General features: G+C 42.9%; 1 protein-coding gene across 7 annotated transcripts in view; it reads right to left on the bottom strand.

Annotated features, from left to right (window-relative positions):
- Positions 1-4538: 4538 nt before the first annotated feature.
- LOC119461224 (solute carrier organic anion transporter family member 74D) overlaps positions 4539-19016 on the bottom strand; it is a 169039-nt gene continuing 154561 nt past the window's right edge. For 5 of the 7 annotated variants that reach the window (XM_037722454.2, XM_049672072.1, XM_049672075.1 and 2 more), the window contains 6 exons: positions 17448-17630; positions 15162-15351; positions 14640-14787; positions 11422-11582; positions 10473-10537; positions 4539-9467 (listed from right to left, as the gene is read on the bottom strand). In XM_037722454.2, coding sequence (XP_037578382.1) covers positions 9151-9467; positions 10473-10537; positions 11422-11582; positions 14640-14787; positions 15162-15351; positions 17448-17630 — 1064 coding nt within the window. In that variant the 3' untranslated portion in view covers positions 4539-9150. The remainder of the gene's footprint in view (positions 9468-10472; positions 10538-11421; positions 11583-14639; positions 14788-15161; positions 15352-17447; positions 17631-19016) is intronic. The other 2 variants (XM_037722450.2, XM_037722455.2) reach the window with 1 other exon arrangement.

Below are 19016 nucleotides of genomic sequence, written 5' to 3' on the forward strand. Positions count from 1 at the left end.
TACATTAGCTACAAATCGTCATGTAAACCACCTATTTTACTTTTTCACGAGAAGCACACATCCGTGTGTCTCTTGTTTCTTTTTTTTTTTCCCCTCAGTTTCTTTTTTCGCTACTGGTTATTTGGGACTAAAGAACGCAGTGCTTCTTCTGGGGAGAGCGGCTGTTGTGTACCTGGCAAGCGAAGCATTGTGATTTTCTCTATTCTCAGCAGATATCTTGCGGATCTCAGGTTGTTACGTTATATAGCTGATTTTTTAGACGAATATATTTGTAGCGTGGTGCTCGTAAGCCGATGGTCATTCGTGCTCATTCCCGATCATAGTGGGTACTGTGACGGTCTTTAAATGCCTGTGCACGGTATGCCCAGGTGTAGGGGCATCATGGGACCAAATGTTTCGGCGCTTTCTGGCATGGTGTCTATTGTAGCTTGTGCATTTCTTCGAAACGTGTGAAGCGAGGTAATACAGCATTACTTCTGCGAAAATTTATTTTTAAGCACTGTAATGGGTTCTCTGTATTTACAAGGCAACTTTTCATATCAATAATCACTTTTGTTGTTTTACGTGTACTTAGAAACACTTTGAAGAGGACCAGTACGAGGGAAATCAACAGGATGGGCGCCGTCTGTTAAAGTCAACAGCCCTACATCATCATGGACTATATTTTCGAAGTGAAAAACATTGCTAATCTGTATTTGACTGTCTTAGTTTCATTTACGGTTTTTGTACGCGATATGTATGCAGTGTTGTTTATTTTTTCAATGTAGTTATCAGTGTTCTAATGGTTATTTATAAAATGTTCTGTACTCGCCATCGATGTGATTGGCTGATGCGACGTATTCGATGCTAGCTGATGTATGCTGGCTGGATATCTTGATTAATATTACCCGCGGTTGCGTTTTCTTGTTTGCATTCTTGTTTTCGATTTATATTGTGTGTAATAAGGTTGATGTACTCACTTGAACCCCCCCCCCCCCCCCATGTAATGTATAAATAATAAAAAAAACTCTCCCTATCCCGAATTGTGTGTCGAGCCTACCTTGCGATTTTTTTTATCTCGTCTTTCAACATAACCTTCAGGCGCCACACAGTACATATAATTTTTCATGTACATATCTCTTTCATGATTGATTGTACTAGACATTATAAGTAAATGTATATTGTGCATCGTTTGGTTTCTTGTGTGTACTACGCAAGATTGACACAGACAAGTTACGTTACATGTTTCTCTACAGCACTAACTAAACCTTATTTTCACATCGCAGTTATTTTTACACCAGCTTAATCCTGTCAGCACACAGTTTTGTGGGCAAAGAAAGCAAAATTGCGCGTAGATATCGTCAAATAATTGCAACGAACGCGAAGAGCACGCGCAACGCAAGGGAAACTATAGCCGCCGTGCGCGAGTGGCTGGCTACGGTAAAGGAGGCGTGACGTGTAAACCAAAATACAACAGCGAAAAAGAAAAACTTCCACACACAGGGGGTCGCAAACCTTATATACCAAGCATCGAAGCGCAAAAAAAAAATAGTGCGTATTTCAAACATACACACGGCATATTAAATGTGATTGAATTAGGCAACTTGGGGCATGTTCCCGGCGCCATACATTTACGTCTTGGACCTTCGACGAGTTAACGGCTATTGGTTATAAAGATGTGCAGATGCGATACCGATAAAAAAATCCTCATCAAGGCAAAGCACTTGGAAGTGCGCCGCGAGTAACACTATTTCTGAACGCAAGCGTAGCTGAGTCTCAGCTCGTGTGATTCAATATGGCGGCGCCAGCGGGGTTGTCTCCACCCTGAACGGCGGCGCTGGGCATCGAGGCACCCTAGTTATAGTGAACTAGAATGTAACATTCTAGTACACTGTACCCTAGCAGCCGCCGGAATAGAACCCCCACCCCCTCGCCTCCCCACTGTGCCTCGCGCGCCACAGAAGACTGCACGCTTCCGCCCCGCCTTCCTCCCTCGCGCGCGCGAGATCGTCCGCTGACCGTCACAAGCTTTCACTTGCACATACAGCGCACAGCGCGCGGCAACGATATTATCGTCCTTGGACGTTATAGGGAACATCACGGCGACGCCGACGGCAGAAATGCGCTTCGAGCGTCCATATAATAGCTATCGGAATGAAAGTTACAGCGGGACCTGTTGTAGCTTTTGAAGCGATGGCTATTATAATATGCACTACTCGTCCCTCAGCCCAGCTTTTAATCTAATGGCGCTGTTGTCGGCCTTCGACGAACTCCAAGACCCGTAGTGTGCACCAATCTGCAGGTAGGTATACCGAGAGGTGTGGTGGTGTAGCGAGATTCATGGCGTGTGTATGGACCAAGAAGGTTACCTACATACAGGGTGTCCCAGCTATCACGCAGCACAATTTAAAAATAGAGGAACGGCGTTACGCGAAGCAAACCTAGTGCGTATTGTTTCCAGTACAGTGGAGTAGCCGCCAGTATTTTTTTCTTTGCCGAGATTTAATTCATTGTAATTAATTATCTAACTCGAGAAGTACTGTCCTAATTATCAAAGTGTCAACGAAAAAGTTGTCGAGCAACATGAAAAACTCCCGATACAGCTTTCCGTTGCTCAATACGTGCTACATAAAAGTGTTTTTCCGAGCATGAAAGAAGCCCGCGAATACACGCGAAGTGCCTCGAGCGAACAGTCGTGCGGCAATTCTGCGTGTATTCGAGGGCTTCTTTCACGCTCGGAACCCCCCACCCCCCTTCCATCCTCTGTTATGAGTGTTTGTTGGCTTATTAAGCCTCATTTTACGGCAAGAGTGGTCTTTTCGGTGTTGTAGAAGGGTACTTTACTAATGGAGCTCTATTAATTTTTCTCTCCAGTGTCACTCCCGTGACGATAGAAGTGGACTTGATACTTCTGCAACAGGCTACGAATAATGGACCCGGGAGAAAATGAAGTTCCCGGGAAGAAAGCAGTGTCGCGATTTTTCTATCAATGATTCCGCTAAAGCAGTAATAAAATATGTGTTTTAGTGAACCAGTTGGCTCTGGGACACAATGGAACACTGCACTGCAAACCAATACTGTCTAGACAAACAATAGTTTGTGTCCGTTTCGACAGCTATATTGCTTTGCAGCGCGCTGGTGCATCATCTCAATAACGAATGTTCTCTACAATCTGCTAGAAAAACCAGAAATAAATCATGCATAAGGAAGCATGGAAAAATAAAAATGTGATTCAAATATGTGCAAATGTTTATGCTGCGTCAGTTCATGATGCCAAGAGTGTTTTGTGCGAATATTTATGAAAACCATAATGCTTTGCGAGATATAGGGCATTCATTTTAGACTTTACAGAATTTCTAAACATCGCTTATGGCAGATAGCACAATTCTAATCCATGCACTGGATTACATGAATTGGAGGTGAACACTATTTCCATGAGAAATAAAAATGCATATTCGGCTAATTAAGAAAATTTCACTAATTAAGTTTTATATTAGTTACATTACAGCATGATATTGCAATTTATGAATTGTAGCCGGTGAAGTTTAAAGGCGTATTGACTCGGAATGAATTCCGAAGATGGCACTGGTTCCGAGGCATGCGCCGGCACACTTGCGATAAAAATGCACTGGTGTCTCACTAACTTCTTTAAGAGGACGTTTTATGCATTGAAGCACAAGCCTTATGTGAATGCCTATGCATTTCGTAGCACACTTTGGAAATGAATATCTTGAAACTGATGTTGTCCCGAGAATTCGTTCAAGTGAATACGCTGTGCGAACTCACCAGCTACAATTTATAAATTGCAAATTGTGCCATCAAGTAATTAGTTAAAATTGAAACTTAGTGCAACTCTGCTTAGTAAATTACATATTTTAATTTCTGGTGCAAGTAATGTCTGCCTCTTCGAGTAATCCACCTCAAGGACTAGAATTGCACTACAGGCAATTTTTAAAAATTCTCTATAGCCTAAATAAGAACACCCGGTAGAATGTGCAGCAAGAGTATCAACAGGTATTTAAACTAGGGAACTGATTATCAGTTACATTTCCTTCTTCCAGATTACACTAAAAATGCATTAAATTTCACTAGAATCAGCCAAATTTTTTACTGAGCCTGCCAGAAAGATGCCGAGCAGAATTTCATTCAACATCTATAAGAAGATCTGCTACTCGCTAGCAGAACATTTTTACCAATAAGCAAATACATGATCACATATACCTAATGTAAAATTTTATAAAATGGTAGCATCACCCCTGGGAGAGTAGTACATAGGCTTTCAAACAGCAACACCTCGTCATTCCAAAACAGACAATTATAATGAAGTAATAAGTATGAAAAGGTCATTGTAATTGCCCCCCCCCGATGGGCAAAGTTAGTCATGAGGGTAGGCAAACGTTTATAATGAAATAATGGTTTATAACAGTATTTTTGGCTCCTTCTACAACTGTTTTATTGCGGCTTTACTGAATTATATAAGAAAACACTTGGAACCATCATTTCTTGTACCAACCAGTTCTTTAATTATCAACTGCCAACAAAAGACATATAGGTGGCGATAAGAGTCAGTAAGGTGTGTTTTATTTTGTTTTCACAATTCTGACAACAAACGGTCCATTTCACAATTTCGCACTATGAATTTAGGGTATTTGGTATGTAGGCCAATGCTACGGAGTGAAAAGAAACAACAATAACCAACAGGTTGAAAACGACTTGCTCAGAAAACCTCATCGAAAACTACTAAACACGTCAATGCTCATAGTCATATACACCACATCAGTGTTTCAAAAGAAACAGTATATATAAACAAAGCACCACGACACTCATCACCTGAATAAACAATGTGACTATCCTTTTGCTACGCTTTCACCAACTGTCTTTCCCTAGAATGTCAAACACTGTGAACTTCGGATTCTGTTTCGCACATTCGCCGTTACACAACGTCAAAGCTTGTACCATCAATTTTATCATTGGTTTAGAAAACTACCCAATTTATTTACGAGACGTTAAACAATCAAATATACTATTCCACATTTTCACTTTGCATGTTTTCTTTTTTACAAAAATAAGGTCCTCTTGAGGACAGGTATGCAACTAACTCGGCATCACAATCAAGTTTACTGTGATTGGAGACTTATACTATGTGCATAATGTGCATCTTCGCGATGGAACAGATAAATGAAGGGAAAAACGTTACAAACCAAAATGCGGTGACGCGTGCATTAAGCGGGTACTGAGATTGGGCATTTCGAATATGAAAAGAGCTGGCTTTTGTGGTGTTAAAAACTGCATCTCTGATAACACTGCACAAGCTGCTCATTAATTCCTGCGCTGTAGCCCCAACACTGACAACTCAGCCAAACGCACATACTTTTCAAGTCCCAGCTGTTGTACGCAGAATTTTTGCTAGCCATAACCCGGAATACTTCTCCTACCTAACGTCACGATGAAGGAAGTGCTTATTCATAAAAAGGCAGAAAATGCGTAAAAACTTAATCTACGTCGAATTTCAAGCGCATCAATAGGGCAGATGCAATGATGCAATGTTGTATGGTAAGCGCGTTGGTTAAATACTATGAAAAACATACCTAAAAGAAGCATTCTATCAGCAGAAGCTAAGAACAAAGAAACAATTTCTTTCGCTGTTAACAGCGTGGCATGATTCATATTTTGCAAGCACACGTGTTTCTTTGGTGAAAAATGTTTCAACAGGCTTGCCAAAAAAAAAAAAAGCTTAATTTCTTTCTTGCGTAGATGTCTCTTAAGCCACATGTTATAAAACTCTCTATAACACATCTCCAGCAACAACTAACATTCATGCACACATACACATTTACAGACACACATACATATTTACAAAACATTTTGATTTCTTAACATGATTTCATCAACAGCACCTTTTTTCTTCTGTAGATTTCTTGTAGAGGGGAATGCTTATGACAAAGCACGCCAAGCAGTAGCAAACTGCCACATGCTGCTATTCACACGAGTCCACTTTTATATGTGCGTACAGGAGACAATACATATCAGCTTACATCAAATGTACGTAAGCCTGCATTACGCCAGGAGTACATGTGTACAATTACAGTTATGCAGTGTACAGACATTACTCACAACACAGGAGAGACCCTGATTTGGCATTAAATGCTGCAATTCAGACTGTGTAAGCCCTGCCGGTTTTACAGTCAACTCTACTAAAAACAAAGCCGCATCCGACAGAGAAATACCTTCGTTATATCCAATATTTCTATTAGGCATATATTCATTACATGCTCTCATCAGTGCGAAATAATTTAGATTTACTTTGTTACATCTGATCAAGACAGGGGTAATTTGAGATCGCAGGGAGAGGCCTTCTTCCTGCAGTGGACATAAATATAGGCTGATGATGATGATGAACTGATCATTTGTTGTACCCTTTTTAAATTCTCGGGTTTTGCCAAAACCACGATCTGATTATGAGGCACGCCGTAGTGGGAGACTCCAGATTAATTATGACCATCTGGGGGTCTTCAACGTGTCGCCAATGCACGGGACACGGCGTTTTTGCAATTTGCCCCCATCGAAAAGTGGCTGCTGCGGCCAGGATTTGATCCTGCGACCTCGTGCTTAGCAGCTAAACACTACAGCCGCTAAGCTACCATAGCTATAATGAGATTTGACTATACACTAATTCCTTCCAGTGGGAAAGTGAACTTCTTTAATGTGATGTTGCCGCAGAGGAGACAGAATTCATTCATGTAAAAACAGGCAAGTATTGATGTGGTGGTGGTGCGTTGTAGAATCAGGCGGCTTTAGTCTGGCGATCGAGGACGGCAATCGCTTGCTAAACCCAATACTAAACGCAAAGCAACATTGAATGCCACCTTAGCACAGAATTGGAGCGTGATTAAGCCAAGTCAGGCTATTAGCCAGCAAAGGCTTCCTTACCTGTCACTGTGGGTGACAACATTCTTCAAAAAACAGCGTCGCCAAACAAGCAGAGCATCTGCAAAGACTGCTGCACGTACAGTACGGTACACTCTAAAAGGGAACACCTAGCTGGTAATAAAACCAACATAACCTAAACACTTCTACATCGGGAGCAAAAATATGGCTGTTTGGATGCGTTAAGGCTAACATCCATAAATTAAACATTAGTATTGATGACTTCATGCTATAATTCAGTTTTAATTGGTAGCCAAATAACAAGTGGGTGTGCCCTTTAGAGTAGACTGTACTGTACTTCACAAAAGTATGCATCAGAGCAAACATCGAGAGTGAAAGGAGCATGACTGATAAGGAACTATCGGTACACAAACATAACTGTAACCATTCCACGGACTCCCCCCTCCCTGATCAAATTAACTGGTCAACCATAAATGTTTTCCATGATGCTGATGCGGTGTCCATGTAGGCAGCGGCATAAAAGGCACAGTTGCAATAAAACAGCTGTACCAACTCTCAATGGAATCAGAAACCTTCTCGCATACTATTTAAAACTGTGCAATAAACAAGTAGCCCAAGTGAATTCAATGCCTGTCTTCAGTAGGACAAGTTCTTTTGTCCAGAGAGTATTTCAAAAAGATCAACATACCAGATTTGCCCTAGCAATTGCATGCAGGCACGCTAGGGTAGGTATGAATTTTTAGAATTTTCAAGCAAGCGAACACTGCTCTCATTTACTTTGAGTGAGCAACAGAGCTTAACAATAAAAACTGTTAAATGATTTCCATGTGCACTGTTTCATCATGTGCAAGCAGGATACTTATTTAAAAAATTAATCATTAATCTAAGCTCAGGGCCACCTCTAAAAGTAAAAGATTTTGATATAAAAGTTTTAAAGAGATATTAAAAACAGTTCAGCGCAACATTCACCTCGGTGTTTTGTCATTTAATACAAACTCCCAATGCTGGAGTTGTGATAAATTACTCAGTCTGACGTCAGAAGAAGCTTACGAACAGCACTGCGCAACACAGTTTGGATGACTTTCACCCAATGAAAAGGAACACTACTTTGTCAAACAGGTCTCATATATTACTAAACTCAAAAACGAGGGAAGGGGACAGAATATGCACAAATAGGGGGAAAAAAGAGAACAGGAAACAAGCTCTCCCATAGTTGTGCGTTTTCTTTCTCCAACTGTGTGCAATGACAACTAGCACTCTGTTTAATAAACAACACTCGCATTGTAGCAATGAAACACAGCATTCCACTGAAATTGTTTCATTCAGATTTCCCTCTCTCTCTCTCTCGCTCAAGTAACTAACTCAGCAGCTTAACAAATCTAGATGGAAAAAAAAAAAGGTAACAGCGATCTCCTAAACAGAGTCCACGAGCACATTCGAAAAAGCTGCCTTTCTCACGCTGATCCAGCAACAAGATCCCCCGCGGTTGCGGGACCGATTTCACCACAGCACGACAAGCCACAACACACAGCATGGAGTCATTCTTATACAACACAAACGTGCACACAATCGTCCAGCGATGCAAACAACACGGGTCCTCCTCCTCTTCTCTACTCAAACTGGTGGGACAAGTTCTGTCGAAGTCCATACTGGCAACAGCCTCACATTCGTGGAGCGTGAACTGTGCAGTCTCAAAAAAAGGCGCACGACAATGCAACTGCAAGTGCAGCAAGTGTCCAGAGTCGCACTCTCGGTCTCACGAATTCTGTGCAGCAAATCTGAAAAAAGCCGTAGCTGGTCCTGCACCTGTTGTGGTGCAACCACTCGTACTGTCAGCTTCGCAACAGCAACACATTAGGGCCACGCTAACAGACAACATGTATGTAAAATTTGGAAACCGTTGCTTCCAAACTCGTTTTAAGAATCACGTGGGCCACCCAAGGGCAGGGGTATATCTAGGGCAGAAGGTAAGACTGGCACTTTGGACACATGGTGTTTCTTGTCCCTACGTGAACCGAACGGCCTCAGACTGCCAACACTGCAGCAGTGTCGAAATGGGCTACAGATAGTTTTTTTTTCAACTGATGGCTCCACAAGGACAGCGAACACTGAACAATTGCTGCACCAATGATCTGAAGGGCTCATCATGAGCGCTGCCCAAACAAGTTCCACCCGAACGGGAAGAAAACAAAAGAAGAGAGTCAGAGGCCCGATGTAACCACAGCGTCATTTTTCTTGACGTAAAGCCCTAAACTCTTGTAGAGATGAAGGTGGGTGCATCTCTCACACGCATGACTCGGTTTCGGCGTGCACCGTCGGGACTGTCGGGGACGAGGAAGCCACGTCGTGCGCTGCCGTTGTGACGGTGGCATCCTTGACCTCTTCCTCTTCGTGAATGTGGATGGAGCTGGCCTTGTACCAGACGACGGCATCCACGAGGAAGGCCACAAACATGATGACGGCCGTGACTCCGTGGAACACCATGCGAAACTTGGTGGGGTCGTAGACACGGCATGCCCCGGGCTCGCCACAGTTGTCCTCCCAGAAGAGGCAGGCAGAGTCGACGACCGCGCCGTAGATGATGGGACAAGGCACATTCCCTGCAGACCGGCACGCAAAATCAGTAAAACATAGCCTAGCGAGCCAGAGCGATTGAAACTTTTCAGCTGCAGTTGTGATGTACTCAAGAGACTTTGACGAAACAGCGTCTGGTCAGTTAGAATCATAGCTAGAAAGGAAGTAGGTCCATTACCACACAAGGCCCAGCTGCCTTTGACAAGGCTCAAACACCATCTTGATTTCTAACGACACTTGCCATTAAGTGGTCGCTGTGAGAGGCTAGATCTAGTATAAATTTGATCGCACTCAACACTTTTTAACGATTTTTTATTTGCATTGACAGAAATGAAGCACAGTGTGAATAGTATCTCCCAAAATACCTCAATCCTTTCATACCATTCTCGACAGGCTCACTTGGTTTAAAGTGAGTTTTTGGAAAGCAAACTGGTTGTGGCCACCAAGTTTAAACACATTTTTATAGCTGGAAGAAGTACTCATCCAAAAAACAAACAATGGAGTAAAATAAAAAATCAATACACCATATGAATAATTTGCTAAAGCTGAAATGTGCATTCTGGTAGGTAGTCAGTGAAGTTCCATTGCACTATCAAAAAAAAAATATTCTAAATTTCTGGCACCTGAATATAAAAAACGAAGGCGCCAGGCAGTACTGTCCAAACTGTATCTCTTCTCATTTCCTGTTTTCTGAGAAAACTACATGCCCACCAGTTCTACTACCCTGCTTTAACGTAAAGATTCTTTTCCATTTTGGTCACCTCTACTTCTTAAAGCACTCCCCTCCCCATTCACAACTAAACACCCCCTTGTTTTAACATTCAGACTTCTCTCACCATGCACCACTATGCTTCCCCTAATTCTCCTCTCCGAATTGGGGCAGGGGGAGAGTGAACTATATAATCCCTGCCAAGGAAAGCAGCTGTTTCCCTGAAAATGTCAAGTCCTCATGTTGAACGTTGGCTCCAGAGAATCCTACGTTTGATCCCAGCAAGAAATAAGCCACTCACGTTTTTGAAGATCATACTTACCAAATAATCCAATGGCAAACTGGATAAGTCCCAATGCAAGGGCCTTGTCATGTGATTCTACACACCTAAAGAACAAGTGGAAGATTTGTGCGTTAGGTGCGGGCTCATCGTCAAGTGAAATAAGCAGCAAATTGTTAAGGAATGAATATTCACATGCTCGCAGTTAGCATTAAGTGTTTGAAACATTTATGGATTCCCACAATTATCAGCCTGATAATGCAATGCACTCACAATGATTGTTTCGTGTACAAACCCGAAAACCTTGCATGACTCTGCATGCTTTTAATGAAGCTTTGGAAATACACTAGACTTGCCAGCACATTTATATATTTATTTACTTGCCTATTTGTTTTCTGTAACCCAGCATTCTCAATTTTTGCCAAGACCAAATTTTAAAAATATATATATTCAGCATATTTATTGTGGTAATAACACTGAAGCGCAAAGAAATAGAGCACTACACGCAGTGCAATACACTGTAAATATAAACACTGAAAGAGCCTGTCACTTCGAACATTAACACATGATGCCGTCACAGGGCTATCATAGAAATGAACAAACGAGATGGACTTGCAGGTGTACTTGAATGAGAAGGCATTGCAACAAGCTATTGGAAAAGATGCGGAATGTGTCTGGTATTACAGGGCATCACCTGACAAATCTTTTAACACGAAACATTTCCGAGTGCCCCATGCAATCAAATGCTGCCGCTGCCACACCTTCGCTGCCTTTTTCATCCTTTAAATTTTTTCTGCTGTCCTCTTCAACGTTTTGTCAGTGTGCTAATAGAGTGAAATCCATATCGCTCCACCCATTATCACACTGGCTTTGTCATCAGCATGATTTCTGAGATTGGACCACTGTGCTCCACTGATTTTCCCGAGACCTCAGTATATAGCGCACTACTTTAGCGCTCTACAATACGTATATAGTGCACTACTTTTCTCACCTGAGAGTCAGCAGCATGGACCCAACTTCCGACGTCGAGTGTATGAGTACGAAAACAGAGAAGATGACAATGTACCAGGTAAGGCTGTTGCACTCGAGGGAGCAGAACCCATTGATAATGGTTTCGTTGGTTCCTGTGCAATGGCAGTCGCTAAAATTTGGCTGTAACAGAAGAAAAACGAAACGAAAGCTTTAATGGGCTAAAAAAAATTGGTTGATCTCTCTATCAAAGGAATCGGTCATAACACGAAAGTGAAACGTGTATTCTAAAGAGCAGTGGCCGCTTTCTAGCACATTCCCGAATACAAGTCCATAAATATGCAAAGTCTTTTACTATTAATAAAATTACCGTTTTACTCGAAGGGCAATGTAATGACAGCGATAGCAAGCATGCTAGGCCCCATGTGCAAACTGCACAACCAAACCAGAACCCCGGAGGCTACCAGGCGCCATAAGTATATATCCAATGCAACAGCAAGCACGTATTTGGTGAAACTGCGGTTTTAGAGCTCTGGTTGCATCGCACGCGTGCCCATACATTTGTTTAAAGGTGAGCAGACAAACATGCATTCAGCGAGCGGCCTCTCTGGACTGAAAACGAGCATGCGATGAAAAGCAAGCGACCAGTGGGCACACCGTTTTCCATTGCCTCCCCTTTCCAACAGCTCCTAGCGATTCCACCCTTCCGCAAGCGACCCCTCCTGCCCACCTCCCCGTCGTCCTACAGTTCTCCAAATGTCCTCTTCCAGCTGCCACAGCCTTACAAAACATCAAAGTGGCACCATCTCGTAGGGAGGCCAGGAAATTTGTGTGATGATGACTGCATGACATATGTAGAGTGCACTGACTTTGCGTGGAGCCCAGCATAAAACACTGTTGTGTTAAAAAACACCCACAATATGCCCCGGTGCTGCTGCTTACTTCAGGTACAATTCTAACATGGGCAAATTTGTATTCATCTAGTGCAGTTCTACACAAGAAACTGCTAGTACATAGCATGTTTAAGAACTCCTACAGTATCAAAAGGACATTGTCAAGTCACACTAAGTCGGTTTAGAGTCATGAAGTGAGCTTCTACAAGCCTATTTTAATTATATTACAGAAAACAATGTTGATTGTTATACTACAAAAGGTTAATTCGGAACTTCTGTTTATTTCATTCCACAAGGAACCCTTAGTGTCAGTATTCCACGAATTTCAATGTATTTTCTTGTATTTGAATTACTTTGCTGCAGAAATTTTTAAAACTTGCTTGGTTAAGTCATTGGTTCTTTTACAATGCAATGCAGTCCTTTATTAATAAACAATTAATAAAACTAGACTAGACTAGGCTCCACTTTAAGCTTACCAATCCTTCTTTGAAAAATGTGGCTGTTTTGTTGCCGAAGTGCAACTTACTAATACACAGTAATAATACAGTCTAACATTATAACAATAACACAGTTATAACGAAGTTGCATCAGACACAAAAACACCTTCATTATACAGTCGAACCTCGATATAACGAAGTTGTACTTGTAGCAAAAAACTTCGTTATGTCGCAAATTTTGTTAATTCGAGGTTTCGTTAATTCAATGGAACTAAGATCAGGAAATAAAAATAGTTCGTTACATTGTGACTTGTTAAATCGAGGTTCGTTATATCAAGGTTTCATTGTATCTGCCATTCGTTGAAAGCACACATTTGTTACCAATGTATGATTTGCATACATATTTCCTTGTACTTGGCAAGAAAGTTTTTATGATTACCTCATTATATCTGATAATGTATTTGTCATGATATGTATAAGGCGCACAGAAAACAATAACAATGCTATGTTCGCCGTGTGGGGGCGACGATGCAGTGTTGTGCTCTTGCGGTGTGCGCGTGCTGCGAGCCGGTGTTCTGAGCTGCTCGGCGTTGAAGGTCAGCCGGTTCTCGCTGGACGCCCGGACCATTCTGCCATTCTTGGGCGCCAAGAACCTGTGTTCCTGCTGGGCAACCGGTCCAAGGAGCCAGGCAAGGTGGCCGCTTTCCCGGACCACTGCCACGACCAGCCTGCTACCCCAACTGCGTTGGCTACCGTCGCTGCAGCGGCTGCAGGTTCCATGATGCCACCAGTCGGCTCTTCGGGACCGACGTCGGCCTCTACGCGTCAACGGGCTCCACGCAAGGGGAACACATGGTGAGAGACAATTTAGATTAAACGACAGACATTGTAGTAGCAGCCGCAGGACTGCATGTATTACTTGCAATGCCTTTTAAGTAAATGTGTATCGTGCAGTTTGTATTTTGTCCTGGTAATATAGATTCTGTGTTTGTGTGCACTCAAGCGGTTGATTGCGTTCCTTGGTGAGTGGTCCTGGGCCCAAACCTCACATTCCATCACAATATTATATATCCATATTTGTCACACCAAGGTTTAAATATATTCCTCCATTCGCCCTTTCGGTTAGGTTAGTATAGTGTAGGATAGGTTAGTTCAGTGTAAATGCAGCCAGCCACAGCATTTCATTTGTAGCAGCTCCCATGTCCTGTGGAAGTTGCCTGGATGCTCCTGCTTGGCTTCCCTGCCAACCATCACTTCGACGTGTGTCCAAGTGAAGACAAACGGAAACAGCTTTCACAGGGCATGTTAATAGCTGACACAGTCGAATGCAGTTAGTCTAAGAAAGGCAACAACTAGCCCAGTTTGCAGTCTTAATAGAACCATGAAACAAGTGATGTTTGATAATGTACTTCTCCAATAACTGTTGGTTGAATGCTAATTACATGCTCATCGTTATTCTGAATCACTCTGCAGATCTGAACTCGACACAGCCCTTCAGGCAATGCAACGTGAGAGCAGTGTATGCTGCTCTTGCTTAGAACTGTTATGCTCTGTCCCACCAATTTGGGGCAGTGGAGTGAATGCTAGGGCTCTAGTCAGCCAATCAGTAACGGGAACCAGCTGCATGTTCTTCAGATGGCAGGAGGGCTCAGCCATTCATTGCAAGCTACTAATCCTTTCGGAAACTTCGATTCGGTCGGCGTCGCATGAGTGTGATCAGAGGTGGATAACGGAGAAGCACCTCCCCTGGTTATCTTTTCTGATTGGCTGACGCAGCCCAACGTTTTCAATGCATTGCACAGAGTTACTGGGGTAGAGTATAGCAACACCCAGTCATGACGAATCCAATGCAATACACGGTGTGGTAATGTGTAGATGGCAATGACAAAAAGAGACCCAGAACAACGCACCTGCTGATCGCTGCCGGAGACTTGTGAGCAGCCAGCCAGACAAGGAGACAAGTAGGTCACACTATCATGGCACACTGGAGAAAAGAGCCCAGACTTGCACTCGCACGAGGTGCTGTTGCACGCTGGAGGTAGAAAGTCTAAGTCCCTGCTGCAGAAGATAAAGCAAGAGGAAAGAAAAAAAAAAAAAACACGTAGTGAATTTCTTTGATGCGCAATTGATTTGATTTCATTTGGTTTGTTGGGTTTAATGTCCAAAATTATCACAGAGGTTATGAGTTATGACAGACACAATAGTGGATAGGCTCTGGGTTGACTTTGACCACTTGGGGTCCCTTGATATGCAGCGAAATCTAAATTATGGTGGCATTTTTATGAGAGTGCGACCACTGTAGCTTGGAATCTGCTGCTTTTGTCCGGCCACCCTTTATCGCTTGAAGTCTGTTCCAGTGAACCTCTATCTTGTTTGTTTAGGTTGAGAAGGGTCATTTATGGTTGAAGCCTGTCTCCACATTGCGAACTTACTGTTCTGAATTGAGGCCGACGTAGTCTCCAAGAGGGCAGCCCACCCACATGAGGATGACCATGCCAATGGAGTACGCCAGGGCAGTGAATGCAATCCATTTGGCAACAAAGCGGGCATTTGGCTTGTACTTGCGCATAAACGTCCCGCTGGCGAAAATGCCCACACCCATGACAAGAATGCCAGCGAACCCTGCAGTCACAAGAAGAGAAGAACAGCACTGTTAGATCTTTTTTATCCTCAGTATTTGATACAATGTACAAAAGCCATACACTCTTACAAGTGCAACCTTTATTATTACATCAAACCTCAACACAATGAGCATGGATACTATTATGAATTACAGGACATAATGAAGTAAATATAAAATATGGTTGCCCATGCTTTACTTCAATGACTATTCTGCTGCTGTAACGAAACAGAAAATGCCATATCTAAGACGATGATGGTCACAGCAAAGCAAATATATCTTTACTCGCAGCTTAAAGTATCTATTCTGGGAGAAAAGATGTCAAACACACAGCCAAAGGAACTTGAAATGGCAAATTCTGAATGTGCATGGCTATTTTGTCTAGCAATCGGATTGGCTTGGCTGCATTTCAAGCGGTTGCATATTAACGACAATGGAAAAAGCACTTGTAATTTAGTGTTGTTTATGTGTTCATAGCTACCAATCCCAGACAACTTAAATTACTAGAGTGAAATCTAGTTGATATGATTTTGCATGATACTTTTTGGGGAATAATACGTTTTTTGTTCTTTTCCCGGCCAATGTCTTATAAGAGCAAAGTATTTCGGATGATACGTCTTACTTTCCTGTTCCCGTGAAGATCATATCAACGAGATTCCACTGTACATGAGATGCCAAAAATACTACAACTGTACAAAGAAATGCTAAAATACTGTTTTATTGCTCAGAAACCTTTGGTTAGGTGAATTGCACAATGAACACGTCATAATAGCAACACAACAAACTCATTACACCTTGGATGTTGATGGCTGGGCTAGCTCTACAACCGTTGCAGCTATGGCCTTTCTGAGGAAGTCTTTGTCGGACACCTGTTCATGGCACTTCCCAGAGTAAGGCTAAGCACACCTCACAACTAGCAACTGCTCCACTGTCTTGACAAGGAGGCACAAAACTGCGTGTGCACCTTTTTAATCTTGCTAAAAACTCTTTCACACTTTGTATTGCTATGTGGGAGTGTAAAGACACCCAACATAACCTTCGAAAGTTTGGCGTTTGACAAGTGTTAGGGTAGTCTTTACAGACAAGAAATGATCAATGTTGTTGAATGCGTCTCTCTGAGCCGCTGCAGCACAATGAAAAAATTGAAAGCAAATGCAAGTGTTAAAAATGTGAGGAGTTACAGTGAGGACCACTACATAATTTGCAAACAATGCAAGTGCCCTCATGCAAAATGCCTTAGAAAGGCCATTTGCAAATAAGAATGGTTCAGCATAAATTCATCTAAATAGCCATGCATTACAAGCCAACAGAAGCAGTCACAGCTGATATACAGTGCCGCATATTGGCAACTGTTTTATAGACATGATTCAGACAAGACACCAAATTTTAGTGAGTTAAAAATAGTTTCAGCATAACGACAGCTGTATAACAGTAGCAACATCAATATCCTCAAGTTTCTTCAATTTTTTTTCTAGCCTCATAGTTGTGGCGTCAAGACTACATAAAAGTTGAGAGTGAACAGAGTTGAACACACTCGTAGACAAATGTGTTGTCTTTTCTTCCAACTATCTGCTGATGACAGTAACCTTGAGCAACTGCATGTCGGAAAGACACTAAATCTGCTTGTCTAAAGGGGATCCAAGCCTGCAAGCTTCCCTACAAAGCATCATGTCTGCAAAGAAAGTACGGCCAGATCTGAACTCATGTGCCTGCTTGCTATAGTGCTGCTCCCTACGCGTAGTGCAAGCTGCATTCCCAGCTGCAATTCTACATTGATTTTGCACATAAAGGCAAAAAATACCATTGGGACAGTTTCATAAGTCCACATGCAAGTCTAGGATTGACACTGAGTCTGCCCAATCATGTAGCCGTGCAGCACCCCTACAGTAACCTTACTAGCAATCTTACAGCGTTGCCACAATTGCTTTTGTAACATCTATTACCAATTTTTAACTAAGCTCAAGTGAGACTTAGTTGCAAGTTGTCCTCCAAGTGCAAAGTGATGCTGCAATTACACTAAATGTTGTGGCAAGAAGCAGGTCAAAACGCATGCTGCTATCCACAGCAGTCATTAGAATAGATGGCTCCTATGGCTTACCTGTGATCATGTTGGCCTTGGTCTCAGTAAGCCGAAACTGGCTCTCCAAATACTTTGGGAGAAAAGTGTAGAGACCGGCGATTGGCAAGATGTGGAGGACGCTGCTGGCGGTTCGGTACAGCAGGATCTCGTTCTTCAGCAGACGCCGAATGGCTGTGGGGAAATCTGAAAGGGAAAGAGCACCTATAGAAAGCTATAAGTAGCAGCCAGGCAAAGCAAGGTGTAGAAAAGCAAGCATGCAGCGTAAAGCAGAAGCAGCAAAAGCAAGACACGCACACACTTCTCGTCCAGCATGCACACGCAGCATTAAAAATGTCACCCGACACCGCTGCACACTATAGAACCCCACTCCTATGTTTTTTCAATAAAAATGTATGCCTGAAATGGTGAAATGCAATGCAGAGGAGTGCTAATCTGGGCTGGCTGGTATACATACTCAAAGAGAAGGAAACAGCACAGGGACGGGTAGAAGAAAGTGTGAAGTGTGGAGCTGCTGGAATGTGTGAAGATGCTGGCTTTTGGGATGGCATGCGTCATCCATGTGCTCCTTTTAAAGATCAGCATCTCCTTCATCCTAGGTATTTCTTCAACCCAACCCTGCGCTGTTCCTCACCTTCTTGAAATGGTGTATTTCCAATGCTCAGTACCGCGACAGCATAAACTTGAAAAAGAGGAAAGTGCCAACAATTGTTTTACTTTGTCTAGAACTATTTATTCTACATGCACAATGTCGACACTCTCATTGCCTTACTTTTATTGTGATAGCAATTATAGGGACGCTCCAGTCGAATTTATGCAATCGTGGGCATCGACATGAGGTTTCCTTTAAAGACGAAATGCGATAAGTTCACGGCCTGCTGGGTATGCTGTCAAGTGCGAGGAAAAAGCATGCGAGGGTGAGCCGAGAAGGATGGTGGCTTGATGAATGGCATCTCCTTGAGGGTGCACGGGAGGGAAGCAGGAATGCGAACCCAAGCACACATCCTCGGGGAGATAGCACTCAGGGGAAGCGAAGCAGGGGGATGATTCGAGGGGAGACGAGCGCTAGAAGGAGTGCTAGGAGAAGAGGGGAAGTTAGCGAGCGTCTTCTTTTCTACTCCTGCCTTGTCTTCACATCGCGCAGCTGAGGGCGGCCATGTGCGCCTAATCTTGGAGGTAATTTATAGTGGGTGCAAAGGCTAGGCGACCCGAGTGGCGCATGACTTCGTGTGCGCTAAGTTCTCACGTACATAGTTCACGTGGAGGCGAGAGGCCACACGAAGGTGAATTCGTTCACTTCTGCTGCTTTTCATCGTGCCAGCATTGCGACACAGAGTGTCTGTGATCATCGAGTGAGATCTGTTCATGTTTGCCCGTACGCACATGACACTACGCTTGTTAATTTAATGTTTACGGCAATTTAAACGGCTATAAAACTACGAACTTAGCTTCGTGTAGTTTCGCCTTTCGAGCGAAACTGCGACTTTTTTTATAAGGGAGCGCATTTGTACATTGAAAGTTCACAGCAGCATGTGTCTGGGTATTCTGCTGAATTAATTAAAGCTTACAGTGGCAATTTATAGGATACTG

The sequence above is a fragment of the Dermacentor silvarum genome, chromosome 8 (assembly GCF_013339745.2).
Source record: "Dermacentor silvarum isolate Dsil-2018 chromosome 8, BIME_Dsil_1.4, whole genome shotgun sequence".
NCBI classification, from domain to species: Eukaryota; Metazoa; Arthropoda; class Arachnida; order Ixodida; family Ixodidae; genus Dermacentor; species Dermacentor silvarum.